This window comes from Emys orbicularis, chromosome 9, assembly GCF_028017835.1.
Source record: "Emys orbicularis isolate rEmyOrb1 chromosome 9, rEmyOrb1.hap1, whole genome shotgun sequence".
NCBI classification, from domain to species: domain Eukaryota; kingdom Metazoa; phylum Chordata; order Testudines; family Emydidae; genus Emys; species Emys orbicularis.
The window spans coordinates 28,842,377-28,857,809 of record NC_088691.1 but is presented as its reverse complement, the minus strand read 5'-3'; the positions used below and the strand labels follow the sequence as shown (position 1 = coordinate 28,857,809).

At 39.2% G+C, this 15,433-nt stretch overlaps 1 protein-coding gene across 1 annotated transcript in view; it reads left to right on the top strand.

Annotated features, from left to right (window-relative positions):
* Positions 1-769: 769 nt before the first annotated feature.
* RPS6KA6 (ribosomal protein S6 kinase A6) overlaps positions 770-15,433 on the top strand; it is a 74,510-nt gene continuing 59,846 nt past the window's right edge. Inside the window, exons 1-2 of the mRNA XM_065410422.1 lie at positions 770-850; positions 15,259-15,318. Of these exons, the coding sequence (XP_065266494.1) occupies positions 770-850; positions 15,259-15,318 (141 nt within the window). The remainder of the gene's footprint in view (positions 851-15,258; positions 15,319-15,433) is intronic.

Genomic DNA, 15,433 nt, shown 5'->3' with positions numbered 1-15,433 from the left:
CTGACAGCAATAAGCAGCAGTACCAGCGATGAGGCAGGATCACACCCCACCCTGTGCAGGGTCGCCTCTGGCCCCGGTGTGCTTTTTACCCCCGGGGGCTCTGGGCTGTCACCGTCCTGCAGGGACGGGCACTCCCACGCAAGCTGTCCCCACGGGCCGTGCAGCGGGGATCCCGCCCCAAGGCGGGTGCAGGCAGCATCCTCCGGCGCAGGGGCTGCTGGCCTGGAGCCGGGTCCCCCCCTCACTATGCAGCGCGTCGACGCTCGCCAGGCTCGCGGGCAGGGGACGGGGAAGGGCGCCCCTCGCGCAGCGGCCAGGCTCCGAATGCGCAGCCCGCTGAGGACGTTACAAAGGACGTGCATCACACCCACGCCATGGCTCACGTCATCCCCCGCCTCCCCCACACCGCCCGCTCCACGTGCGCCTCCCACCCCCCCCTGGTGCCGGGGATTCTCCAGCCCGGCCTGACGTCATTCCCATGCTGCATCGGTACCACCCCCTCCCCGGCCGCCATGTTGGGGGAGGGGGCGCGGTGCGTGCAGAGCGGAGCCGCCCCCGCTGGAGAGCAGTAGCAGTAGCAGCAGAGCCAGTTCCTGCGCCGCCGCCGCGCTCTATGGGCCGGCGGAGGGGACCCGCCGGCTCGGCAGCGCGCTGCCCTTGAGGCCGCAGAAGCAGAAGCAGCAGCAGCAGCAGCAGCCGCCGCCGCGGAGCCGGGACATGAGCAGCGGCTGCGAGCGGCGGCGGCTCCCCGGCTAGCGGGCGCGAGGACATGGTGCCGTTCGCCCCGCTGGAGGACGCGGAGGAGCCGGAGCCGTGCCACAAAATGGAGCTGTGCATGAGTGGTGGCGAGGTCAGTGCGGGGCTGCGGGGGGCGCTAGGTCGGGGGCGGGCGCCGCGCAGCAGGAATGGGGGCGCCCGGCGGGCACCTGCTGTCTCCGCCCCGCTCCCACGCGTGGGTCTGGTTGCTGGGGCAGCGGGCCGGAGAGCGAAAAGCTTGGAGCCCCCGAGACTATCAGCCCCTACTTGCCTCTCACCCCCGATCTGCCTCTGGGAGTCTACCTGACCCCTACCCCAAGATTGCCCGCCCCCCCACCCTGAGATTGTCAGTCCGTATCTGCCCCCACCCTGAGACTGTCAGACCTCACCTGTCCCCGATCCCATCCCTTAGAGAGCCCACCTGCCCCCCACTCTGATCCTTCCCCCGAGACCTGCCCCCCATCCCAAGACTGTCAGTCCCCATTGTTCCCCATCCCGGTCCTGTCCCCTAGAGAGCTCACTTGCCCCCCACCAAGAGACTGTCAGCCCCCATCTGCTCCCCTTGAGAGTCTCCTTGCCCTTCACTTCTAGATCCTGCTCCCCCTAGCCCAAGTCTAGCAATCCCCCCTCAGAATTCTTCTGCACACTCTTCCTCCTCTAGTTTCCCTCAGAGCCCATGTGTGTCTCCACCCTTGCAGGATCCTGCTGCCACCTCTGGAGAGCTTGCTTACACTTCACCTGGATGCTGTCCCAAAGAGCCCATGTGCCCCTCTGCCCTAGATCCTGCTGCCATCCCCTGAGAGCCCACCTGCCCCATCCTGATCTTGCTGTTCCCAGCTGCTGACCCCAGGCCACCCCCAAGTGCCTGTCTATTCTTCATCTTCCTACTGCTCCCAGTCATACTGAATAGATCCTGCATACTCATCTTGGCCATCCTCAGCCACCCCTAGATCCCAGCTACATAGTGAATTTGAACCTCATATCCTGAGACCCTACCCACCTTAAGTTGCCCCTTCAGTCATCACCCTGAGCCCTGCATTCCTGAGGTCTCAAAGTGCCCATCAACTAGTCCATCCCAAAGAATCAGACTTGCCTCAACTCATCCCCTCAACTACTCCCCTGAGGCCCCAGTCACTTCCTAAACCACCACCTTGAACTGTTCCCATCCCCTTCAGTTAGCTGCCATCTCCTTACACCCAGAGCCCTGCTGGTTACTGTTTCTGGGCTCAGCAGGAGCTGACAAACCTCTTCTCTCATGGATTTATGCTACCTGTAACACGTGCAAAGTTATAGCAGTGTCAGCTTCTCTTTGTATGAATTAATGGTCACTGAGTGTGAGATGTTAATTTGGTGTGGTGTGCAGTTCTTTGTGTGTTTAACTTAACAATTGCCAAGCTATTGGGTTGTGGTGGAGAAAATGCTGTTTGGTATTGGACTTTATATAAACTAGCCTGGTAATTTAAATGCTCTTGCTGCTGTTATAGTTTTGTTAGACATTTATTTGGGTTTTTCTGATTGCATAATTTTACCAATTAGCCTGTATTTTTGTGCCTGCATACAGAGGCTACTGCCACATTTCTCATTAAATAACCATAGAGTACCTACCAATTAGTGTTTTACAGGGAGAAGTCTGAGGTTAAGCAAGGGTTTGGGACCATAACAGTTTTACAGTAAAATCAAAGAAGCTCTTGCTAGAGGAGTTTAAATAAGACTTAAGCCTTAAAGTTTCCTTACTTCCTCTTAAATAGAGACCTGGCCAGAAGTGGAGCACCAAATGTGATTTAGCTGTACTGTGTAATTTTAAAATATATATTTAGTACTGTATTTATCTAGTAGTGTGTAACAGCTCAGTATTATTCTTTTATGCACTTAAGTGTAGAAATCAGAAGTGCACTGGAACCTGGGTTTCCAGAGTTGTCAGGTAAGACGGTTGAACTGAATGATCACACACATGTGTCTGAGGGATTGATTTACATGTTACACATATGGAAGATGTTTTGTAAGTAAAGCTTCTAAAAACAGGTCTCACTCACTTCCTGTGGTACATCGGGCTGTACTTAGTAACACAGTGCGTGCGTCTCTAAGTACAAACATACATAAAGTATGCCTTGGATATTAAGGGTTTGGAGGGAATGAGGCACTATTATTGGAGGATCTTGCAGAAGTTATGTTATCTGATAATGCACATTTATACATAAAAAAGTATGGTCCTTCATTTCAGCAAGAAAACCAGAGGGAGCCTTTAACTCTGTTGTATTTTATTCTTCTTCTGTAGTGTGTCCACAGAGTGCTGTTTCTAAGCACTGTAATTACTATAGCTGTACACACTCTTAAATATTCTAGTGATTTAATACTTAATCACAGTCTATGTATCTAAGTAATTTAGAAAAATACTATTATAATAGTAACAATGGATGTCTGGATAAAAACATTCCGTTGCAGGTTGTGTATGAAGATTGTATTTATACTACGATTTGTTAAAATAATAGAACTGCATCTCAAGCAATAAATATTTTTTTATTCTGAAGAATTTACATGCCATCATTCAGCTGTTTTCAGCTAGTACTATAATATATCCATATGTTTTAAAAAGGTGAAATTCAGGTGGTGTTATAGGTAAGTACTTAAACGTGTACATTTTTAAAATGTACATACTTCACATTGTTGTCGCTTATAGTTGGACAAATATTGCAATTTTTTTAGCTGACTTTCTTTGACTGTGTTCCTGTTGCTTTTGTGTTCAGTTTTAGCTTTCCACAAATATTCTAGCACATGAGTTTGCTAGCAGCAATATTTGGAGAAGATAGGTTTAGCCTCAGTGCTCATACTACCTACAGCAGGGCTACGCTGTGCTTAAGTGCTTTGCTGGGTTGGGACTAAAGAAAGAAATGTGAAATTGGCAGTGGACCTTGTTAGAAACCTGATTCCGAGAGTTATGCTCAGGAAGCCAACGTACCATGTGACGTATGTCCAACCAAAACAGCTCAGATGTCTAATTTTGAATATTTATAACAAACTGTTTGTACAATTAAAAGGCCAGAAATTGTATGAAGTGATTCAGTGAATAACTTTTGTAAATAACAAACTTGAGAAATCAGAAACGGCTTAGGATGAATCACAAATAGCAAGACTAATGAACTGTTTGTCATGAATTCACACAACTCTCTATTAGATTTTTGGATGCACTGTAATTCAAGAACAGAAATTAGTATGCCTGATATTAAAATCAAATTGCATTTGCTGAACAGTCTTTATTTTATATTCTCCTTTTATGTTTTAAATGCATAAAGGACTTTTCCTTGTAGCTGCATTTTCATAAACTAAAAATGCAAATATTTACCATTTTGCAATATACTATTTTGTATGTATTGGATCACACACATACAATAGCATTTTTGAGTTCTTTTTAGGAAGTCCCTGTTCACTCAGTAACTGGGTTTAAACTGTAGTTTATTTTGAGTTAAATCTTTTTTATATTGGCGGGGTTTGATCCTGTATGTAAACGTGTAGAATTAACCTTAGTTTGTACTGCATCATGCCACTTCATGTTTTCGATTTGGAGGGTCTAAAGTGACCATGGACTCTATGGAGTTGCAAGGAGTTAATAGTGATGATTTTTCAATAACATATTTTTCAGGGCAGGCCATTTACTCTAGTATCAGTGCTCCAGTCTGTTGGTGACCATTCAGAAATTATCTTTGAGGATATGCTTGTTGGCTAAATTTATCCCATGTTTTAAGGTAGATAAGTACATTTCCAATGAAATGGCACTTATTTTTTGAACTGACAATCTAGGAGGGAAAATAAAATATTTATTATGGGAAGTACTGTTGTTTCAAGGCATAAAACCAACCTCTGAGGAATTAGAAATAAGTTTTCCCTATGGATAATTTATTCCACAGTTGCCCACTTCATGGTTTTTCTGCACTTTTCCTTTGAAGCATCAGAGGCACTGGACTAAATGGACTCTGGTCTCATCTGGTGTGGTAATTCTTATGTTCCTGTGACAAAAATGAGAAGTCACTTAGTAATCACTGACATTAACTGTCTGTTTTTTTTTTTTTTTTTTTTTTTTAATGAGTGGTGATGAGTTAAGGATCTCTGTCAAGTAGTTTAGGCTTCATATGTATGGCGAATGAAATATATTTTTACAACAGTCAATATACACAAATGTTTTCATGATGTTAAATAGATGAAAACTAAGTTTTTGCTTATAAATATATATGCAGTAATAACAGTATACTCATGGGAACTAGAATGTGAAAGTGACCAGGACACGGTTTAAAGTGTCATGTTGGCCATGTCCTTTTTAATAATTCTTCTACAAATGTAATCTTTCTCCCAAGATGAGAACATGAATGGAACTTTGAGAATTTGGCTTTGATCCTACAGTTGGATCTGTTTGGCCAAATCCCCATTGGAGCTAGTGGAGCTCCATGTGAGTGCAAGGATCTGTTTGTCCCGATACAATTGTAGAGTCAGAGCCAGATTCTCAGTTTGGTTCATGCCTTTTCATTTGACTTTTTGGTCCACTTGAATTACGTCTTATCCATTCGTTCGAGTTGGCTCTACAGCCAATTTAGGAGGAATCTGAAGGAGAAGTTGTGCCCTGTAATTGCTTCTTTATGATATATGAAACACCTGAAAGGTGGTCTGAAAGGTAGTATGACAGAGCTCTGTATATGTATTCAAGCTCTTATTGAAAGGGATTTGGTGTCAAATCTTTACCAAAAAACAAACAAACAAAAAACCCAAAACCAAAAGAAACTACTTTTTATTTGTGTGTGTGTTCAGGAGCTTTCCTTAAATGTGGAACAACATGTTAAATAAAAATAACTTCCTCTTTCCTATCCAGTTTCACATATGATTTCTTTGATGTACTGCTTTATTTGTCCATTGACTCTCCCTTGGAAACAATCATCAAGGATTGAATTTACGTTTAAAAAAAAAAAAAGTGGATATTTTTGTGAGGGGAGAGGTAGGACATCTTTCTAATCTTATTTATACACCTTAAAGAAAGAAACAGGTCATAACCTCTTTTTCAGGTCACCTTTATAGTGGCTGTAGTGGCTATGGCCACTTTTTCTTTCAAGATAAGTCAAGTGAATTTCATCAAGTTACTCATACCAAAATATGCTTCTATTTTTTGAAGGTTAATTAAACCTGTAGGATGCCTTTCATTGTGCTTTTGTGTATTTCCATAGAGAAATCGTGTAAAATAACACTGGGAAATCTATTTCACTCTGCATTTCTAGTTATCTTATCATATCTATAACAAATGTTTGACTTTCTCATATTGAAACAGATTGACAAGTTTTATTTAAAAAAATTCATTCAACAAAACCTGAAATCCTGTTGAGTATGAACCCCTTCTGTTCAAGGGCCCATACCAAAACATACTTGGGTTATAAAGTTCCTGTAAGATTAGAAGATGCTTTTAACTTCTTGCCATTCAGCAAACAATTTTGTTTGTTGTTAAAAGCGGAAAACTTATTGCAGTCACTAATAGTTTGGGCAATATAAGCAAAATGAACATTGTACTTATGCTCACAATGTATTTAGAACCTCAAAGCTAATTGTAAAGATAACTGTTTTATGTACAAATGCAAGAAGGCCTCCATATACCTACCAGAAGCTGTAACTCTCCAAGAAGTTGTGTGGTTGGGTCTTTTAGATGTGATGTGTTTTTGAACAATTAGATTATATTGAACAATTCACTGATTCTAGAGAAGTTAGCCAGATACACATAGAAGACAAGAGAATTCTGGCATTACTAAGAAACATAAGTAAACTTGTTTGTTTACAACATATATTCAGTTTTCAACTCAATCTTTAAAAATATAATTAAAATTAATAATTTACTTGTACTAATATTGCATTTTTGTGTTGTGATACTATTCCAGAATTCTTGTAGTACTTTAGCATTTTCTTTTGAAGAGAGTAAGGGGGAATTGAAAATTTCTCTGTTTGGAAACATCACATGAATTAAGAAATGAAAAGAGATACTTAAATTGGGTATCAGAGTAGCAGCCGTGTTAGTCTGTATCCGCAAAAATAACAGGAGTACTTGTGGCACCTTAGAGACTAACAAATTTATTAGAGCATAAGCTTTCGTGGGTTTTAGCCCACGAAAGCTTATGCTCTAATAAATTTGTTAGTCTCTAAGGTGCCACAAGTACTCCTGTTAAATTGGGTATTAATCAGCCTTTAATCAAATAAAGGTGGTAATATGCAAAATTAGAATTAGTGTTAACTTCAAAATCCTATGTCTTTTAATTTGGTTTATTACATCTGTCAGTCTCTTCAGATAGCATCTATTAGTTTTGTAAATTGTTATACCCATGTTGTAAGCTCTTTGAAGAGTAGATATGTACATGGGAAAACTATCTCTTCATTGGTTAAAATCCACAAGGAAATAAACCAGAATAACAGAGACCAGAAATGAAATTATTCAACCATAACAAAAGGGATATTTGCTTAAGATAATGCTGTTAGTTTTGGAGAAGGCAAATATTGTTATGTATATGAGTTAAGCCTTACTGTTTCTGTTGTTGTGCCAAGTCTCTGCATCTTTTTTTCTGGTGCTCATTGTTGTATCAGTTTGAAACAAGTGTGCATCGCTTTGATTTTGGCTGCTGTTTATAAGACATCCTTTTAAATTTGTTCTTTTCATATTTTGTTGAATACTGAACCATTACTGGTGTACACTATTGGCAGAGTATCTAGAGACTAGGCATACAACTGTTATGAATATTGTCAGTCTGGGAAGGTGAATTAAGTACCTAAATTTGTGTTTGGCTGAAAGTTTACAAGACTTATAATCTGTTTTTGAAGATATAAGAATTGAGAGGCATATTAGTAGTAGTAGTTTATAACTTGTGAATTGATGTCAGTGCTTAGGCACCGTAATGATAGACAACTTTGTGAAAATCAACATAAATGAGAACAGGTTTTACAAAAAATCTAAGCACACAAATACCTTTAACAGTATCTGAAACCAATGAATTAATGCTAGTTGTGTAACTATAAACCATAATAATGGGTATTAGTGTTTTTGTTTACTACTTTAGAAGTTGGGGTAGCTTATCTTGGAATTGTTTGTTGTGGAGTATGAACCTCTGAAAAGACCAGTGCTGGTTTTTAGATGACTTGAAGTAGTCCACCAGGATAGCTTGCAAGAAACTTTGCTGCAGCTCTAGCTGAAGGAATATCATTATATGCTAGTTAACACAGCTGTCATCTGGGATATTAACTGATTTACATATTTAGACCTCTTCATTAAGTTAAGGAACAAGTTAAATACATCCCCATCAACTTTAAATCTTACCTATTTCATTGTCCATCCTCTGTCTTCCAATAACCTCCGTAAACACAATCATCCGGGTGCTACACTACCTCTTTTCTGCATTTCCATTATGGACCACAGTTTCCTTCCGTACACTAAATACTGTTCTATAAACTACTGTCTTTCCATCATAAAATGGACAAAGAATTTTTCAATTTTAAATTTAGCCAATTTTGAGAATGGAATGAATTTTACCAGTAAACTTAGTTAATTTTGACTAAGGATACTTGTGAAATTCATTCTGTCCTTGAAATTGACTAGCGAAGGTGATTTTATTGTACTAAAGACTTTGTAGACATTTATCTTTAAAAACAAAATTAAAATAACAGTTTCTGTGCATTTTTCACTTCCATGCCCTCTGTGAAATCATGATTTATGCAGGGCCCTCGCTATAACTGTTATGGGACACACCTACAGTGCAGCTGCCCCAATCTAGTTGAAGCTTATAGTGTGGAAGGAGCCTTACTATGTCCTTACAGCTGGTGAAATCTTAGGTTTTGGGCTATTCAGGGATTTAATCCAGTTGTGGGGCATGGTGAGATCCCATCCATACTTAATACAGTTGAACCTAGATCAGGGACCAAACATTTTGTAACTTGCCCCAATAACTTAGTTATATGTGTGGTATACAAAGGACTTAAGAAATGTTAACATCTTTTAGCTACATAGACTACTGTGAGCTACACAGCCCAAATCTTCCCTACCTACCTAAATTAAACATATGGTCCTCGTTACTGTAGTATTGAGCATGTCTCAATCTTTAATGTAGTTATCCTCTTGATACACCATGAGCGGAGGTAATATTGTCCCCATTTTTAGGGATAGAGACTGAAGCAGAGAGAGACTAAGTGACTTGCCCAGGGTTACACAGCCCTGGTGGAGCAGAAGATTTAACCAGAGTCCCAGGTTCATGTCCTAGATACTGGACCATCCTCTTCCTTGTCTCACCTATCCTTCCAGGTATTGCGGAGTTTCTATTCAAGACTCATAGTTAGAATTGAGTTCCATATATAGTGACCCTAATAACCTCCATAATTAACTTCCTCATTTGGTCACTTACTATTAGAGCTGGTTATGAATTTTTTTATATTTTTTTCTTGGTGGAAAGTATTGATTTTTTTTTTAACACAAAACTCAGTGGGGGAGGGATAGCTAAGTGGTTTGAGCATTGGCCTGCTAAACCCAGGGTTGTGAGTTCAATCCTTGAGGGGGCCACTTAGGGATCGGGGCAAAATCAGTACTTGGTCCTGCTAGTGAAGGCAGGGGGCTAGACTCAATGACCTTTCAGGGTCCCTTCCAGTTCTATGAGATAGGTATATCTCCATATAGTATTATTACTTTTCTTGGAAATGTATTGGTTTCAACAAAACAATTGGAAGGGGGCAGGAGGGAGACACAGAAATACCCCACAATAACCAGTAGCCCAGTGAATGATTGACTTGAACCTGGGTCTTCCACATCTCAGATGAGTGCCATAACCACAGGCTATAAAGTCAGTCTACTGTTGTAGTTGTTCCAGTTTGAATGAATAGTTAAATATTCATTGGGCCAAAAGAAGATTTTTTATAGTTGGTGTTTAGGCAGAACAGGACTTGAACCAGCATCTCCCACGTGAATGCCGTAGTCATTGGGCTGATGATTGTTCTGGGCTGCCTTGTTTTGTTTTGTTTTTTGGCTAAAATTTTTGAAAGGTCTGTTTTTGTTCCACATCAGAATGAAAATAAATGTCAAAATCTCAATATTTTGCAAAATGGAATTCCTGCTTTACATCCAGATCTATTTAACAGTGTCACATGAGACTTATACCTACATCCCCTTCTGGAAGCATGCAAAACCTGTACTATAAGATAGCTAACATATGCAACTCAGGTGACCAGATACCACAGTGATGACATTTCAGGCAGGGGTACAGATACAGTTGAGTAATATAGTTGCAGTGACATAGCATGGTCAGGAGTATTATAAGAGTGAAGACCATCTTCATGGAAGCATAGTATTTAGCAGAAGCTTTTACGTCAGGGGTTCTCAAACTGGGGGCCAGGACCCCTCAGGGGATCATGAGGTTATTATATGGGGGGGGGTTGTGAGCCGTCAACCTCCACCCCAAGCCCCGCTTTGCATCCAGCATTTACAATGGTGTTAAATATATAAAAAAGTGTTTTTAATTTATAAGGGGGGGTCGCACTCAAAGGCTTGCTATGTGAAAGGGGTCACCAGTAAAAAAGTTTGAGAGATCTAAATGCAATGTTTTTATCTGTTGCTCCAAGCTTATGAACCCCCCTTTATATGTGGTGGCTTTACCTGGTTGACTGTAGATCTTAATCCTGCACCCCTGGTGGTATTGCATTTATAAAATGCCCACTTCTGCTGCTTTTATTTTTCTTTTATTCTTTAATTCTGTTGGAAAGATGAAAATGAAGAATTTTAAGTAGGGGGTAATTTTTTGACCTTTGAGAACTGGATTCCCTCATGGTTTGGAAGTGTTGTCAACCAGTTGGAGTGCTCCACTTCTGCTCTTCTCTTCTTATAGCTAAAAGCTCCAGGCACATTAAAGCAAAACAAACTCACTAAACAAGCTGAGACAACTTTAGTAGTGTTAGAACTACTGTGGCTATTTTTTTAAGGGGCCTGTGATGACATTGAGAGTTTATCTTGTTGGAGGAGTTATGGAACTCAGGCTGTTGTGTAATATGATATTTTACTCTAGTAGACATATCTCAGCCCTACTTAGCCAAAAGGCTTGATTTAAAGGAAATAAAAAAAAAAACATTAATGTAGTCTCCCAAATTAATACAGTGCACTCCCAACCAGTCACGGGATCCACTGAAGCTGTAGCAATGTATTTAAATTAGAAAGCAAATTACACTTTAACTTCATATAGACAGGCAGTTTGGCATTGAAAGGTTGGTTGGACCTTCAGAGCTGTTCAACTGAAAAAGTAAGTTTTCACCATTAGTTTTGTCTTGGCTTATATGATATGACTTTAGTCTTGTCTTTTTGTATGCAGAGGTTTCTTTTAATCTGTACTACCAGTAATCTAGAGCACCTTTTTAAATTTATACAGTTTGCTGAAAAGTATTGCTGCAGTTAGCTTTTGAGTTGATGGTTTAATAGCCTTTTAATAATTACAAAGAAGTTAAATACTGAACAGCTGAGTGATTCTAGTGTCTCTCATTCTGATGGCACTTGTTGGTTCTCACTAGCTATGTTGTTTCCTTTCACAAGTTTCCTGTGAAAGGATTAGCCTGTGTTTTCTAGTTCACATTTCTTTTCTGAAGATAAATGCACCCAAGGATCTAATGTTCTAAACTTAATTTTGTGCCCCCCTAAATAGATACATGTTGTTTACTTGGTGGGCTAGAATAATTCCTTTATCCTTTGTATATAACAATCAGAAACTTTATTAAAAATAGCTGAATATATCTCAATGGATAAGCGACTTGGCAGTAATAACTTCTACTGAAAAAAGTAATCTGAAAAGCCAGAATTCAAGTTAGTATTTGTTTTGTTTTTCTTTAAGGGTAGGAGTTAGGATTGATATTTTATTTAGTATTTGCTGTATAGCATTTTATGTAAGGTAATACATAATGCTGAATATTAAACCTTTGCTGAATGTAAGTAATTCTACAGAATATTAAAAAGTTTGTGACTCATTTTGTCATAATTTTGACTTTTTGTAGGTCAATAGCACAAAGTTTGTGCCCTTGTTTAAAACTACTGGATTGTGGCTTGCAGTCCATGGGTTTATTTGAGGATTTGTTTGAGGAATGGTGGTTATAGTTCACAAGTGAATAATTCAGCATTGTAGTGTACAACAATGTCAGACTGTAAAACCAGATTTATAAACTTGAATATTTCTTTGGACTAAAAAGTTGGTATACAGAGTTAAAACTAAAAGGAAATTTCTCTAGTAAACGCTTGACAAGAGAGGTGGAATTTGAGGATGATAGAAAATGTTTGTTTGCACCATTTTAGTCTTTAAATTTGCAGTCGTGTGTGGATTGATCTGATAGCTTATCTGAAAAATATTTTAAAAGTGCACACTGCAGGTGAGTCAAGTTTTGGTGAGCCAAAAGCTTGTTTTTATGAAGTTTAAGTAGTGAGCCACATTGACAGAGTTCAGTAGGTGAAACTGTGGTTTAGTAGCAACAACCTTGGGATGTGACATATTCTAGTATACTTCACTGGGCCCAATAGAGTGAGTTTTAAAGTTAGATAAAGAAAGAGAGAATGGACAGCAAAAACTAATACTGTATTGGAGAGACAAAACATATAACAGGAAACTGCTAATTAAGGTAACTTTTGACTACCTGCCATTAAATTCAGTATTTTACTGTATATGAGTTGACAGGAATGCAAAAGTATGGATATGCAGGATGTGTGGAAAGTATGCTGAACAAACAGCATAATAGATTTTTTGGGGGAAAATACATCTAGGTGTTGACCAAATTTTCATGCCTGCTTGCCTAAAGTTGAGCTCTTATGGGGGCCTACAAGTGTTTGGCATGCCTGTAAATCTGGCCACTAAAATGTAGGTGCCTAAATATGGATCCAGGAGCTTAATTTTAGGTAACCAGGCTTGAAGTTTTGGCCACACCTTACTGTTGATATCAGAGTGCCTTATAGAACGTCCACAGATCAATAACAAGATCACTAACCCATTGATTGTAATGATGACTTGCATACAAAAATGTTGTCTAATAAAAGTCTTTCATGGCGAAAGTAATATGTACATCTGTATTATTTAAAACCTCTAAAACTAGTAGTTGTTTGGTATCGTATATGGGATACAAAGCCTTTTACGTTCCAGTCGAGATTGATAGTAACACCTGATGCCTTCAACAGCGCCTCCAGAACAGGCTGGCATGGAGAAGCTTCTGCTTATACTGAATTGTACTTCTGTTGTGGATAAACAGTGCTCACTCTCCAGAGTTGTCATTATGGCAATTTTCATGAACACTAAATAATAATAATAAGAAAAGACTGATAAGTCTGGTAAATCTCAAGTGGCGGAGTGCACAAGAGAGAAGTTAAAAAGCAACAGAGGGTCCTGTGGCACCTTTAAGACTAACAGAAGTATTGGGAGCATAAGCTTTCGTGGGTAAGAACCCTCAAGTAATGCATCTGAAGAAGTGAGGTTCTTACCCACGAAACCTTATGCTCCCAATACTTCTGTTAGTCTTAAAGGTGCCACAGGACCCTCTGTTGCTTTTTACAGATTCAGACTAACACGGCTACCCCTCTGATAAGAGAGAAGTTGTACAATGTGTATGTGTATATGCACATGCACGCGCACAGCTCCAGGTAGCATGTTGACTTTCCCCTCTAAGGTTTCTCACTTATAAGACTTTTTGTGTACAGTTCAGAAGCAAGCTGTTTTTAAAAGTGTTCTGGAAGTATCCAGAAACTTCAGGTAGTAGCATAGGGATCTGCAGTCTTGAGGGAGTGGAGTGTGTGCATGTTGTTAGGAAGAGGGGGCAGAACTGACTAGCATCTGATTAACCAGCGGTCAAATTAAGAGAGATTTGTTTAATGTTAAAAAATCATCTAACTCTGATAAAAAGATATATAAAATAAAAAAAACTAGGTAGAGACTGAAGTTAGCCAAAACCTCAACTTTTGCTCTGAACAGCATTTGAGTACACTTAAAAAAAAAATTTAAAAAAATAAAATAAAAATACTACTGCTTTTTTCTGGGTTGCATCTTGCTAACCAGATTTCAGATTTACTTTGCATCAGATTTCACTAATTCAGGAATTAAACTTCTCCTAAAAATCACATGTAACAGTGAAGGAAGAGATGTATTGGTAAACATTCTATTCTTTCTCTTGATATTTTAGATAGGCCAAAAAGAGTAGATACAATTTAAAATCTGGCTTGTATTTAGCTGTGTAATCTAATGTATTGCCTGAATTTTCATGTCCAGAAACAAAAAATATTAGTTTACTAACATGTTTCTCATAATATTTATATTATTTAACATTTTCCTGAGTGATGTGTGTGCCACATGAGGGTGGAGATGTTGTGATAATTACTAGTTTTTTGAATTGCATGGTAATTACTATATCAAAATGAATAATTGGCCTCACCCTTTTCACCAGGTTTTTCCAGTTTTTAAATTAATACATTGCATGTTGAAGCAGGGCATATTCTTTTATTTTTGTGTTTCTTAAGTTTCAACTGTTAGGCCAAATTTAGTGTTTGTTAATGAGGGGGGAAAGTTTAACTACAGGACATCTACATTACTAATTTTATAAATTAAATGTGTTTAGTATGTTGGCTTACTGTACTTTTAGTTGGTTGAGAAGCTGAAAAAGGAAGATTATTTGTTACGGGTGGGGTAGTGTTTTATTTAAACTAGTTTCATTTTCTTCCAAATTGTTTCTATTAAATCTACACAATATTACTCCTATTTTTCCTGTTCCTTTTAAATACCAGCTGTTTAAAATGATCTGTTCACAGACCAGTTTCCTTCTCTGTGGCATCTATAATTCTTTGTTTCCAATTTTAAAAAATCCTGTGGACCTCAATTCATCCACTAGACATGGTAGTACCTCACCAAGTTTGAGAATTACTCTATTTGCCAAGCTAGAATTATCTAGATAATTTGAATAATGGCAAATATAACAATTTTCAAAATTACTTTAAGGAAATATTGTTATGGAATCTCAAATTATTTTTCAAAATATTCCAATACACACAGAATTTATACTTGATTTTAACTTCTTGATAAATCTAAGACCTGTTCATAATGTTTCCTTCTTAAATGCTAAATTAGCTCATTGGCAAGCTACAGTTTCTTAAACTGTGTGGCAGACATTTCCAAGCAAGAGTGGGGAAGGCACTGAATGCAATGTCTGACATAAGTGTTATGCACAGCTTCTATTTTAAATTAATCCCCAGTCAATCAGCACAACATACCAAAATTTACAAAGCAGTTTGTTAAATGAATAAGCCGGTGTCTTTGTAGTCTGACCTGGTTCAAAATTGCAGTTGTCAATCCAACAGGAAACCCAACTTTCATTTTTGCTTGCTTTATAATATTAATCAGATTGGCAATGAATGTATTTCTGTTGGAATTGTGTTGTAATGCTATTCTAATTTACTCCTGTCTCTCTAACATTGCTGCTGATGTTTAATCTTTTTTTCCCTCCCAGCTGAATGGTCTTAAAATGGTGGATGAGCCCATGGAAGAAGGAGAACCATATTCTTACAATGTAAGTACATTTTGATGAATATAGTATTGGATGCTTATTGCTTGCATAGAGCCGGGGGGAAGTCCTTTTAAAAAATTTACCCACTGTAGGAATTGTGCACCGTGGTTTGAGCAAG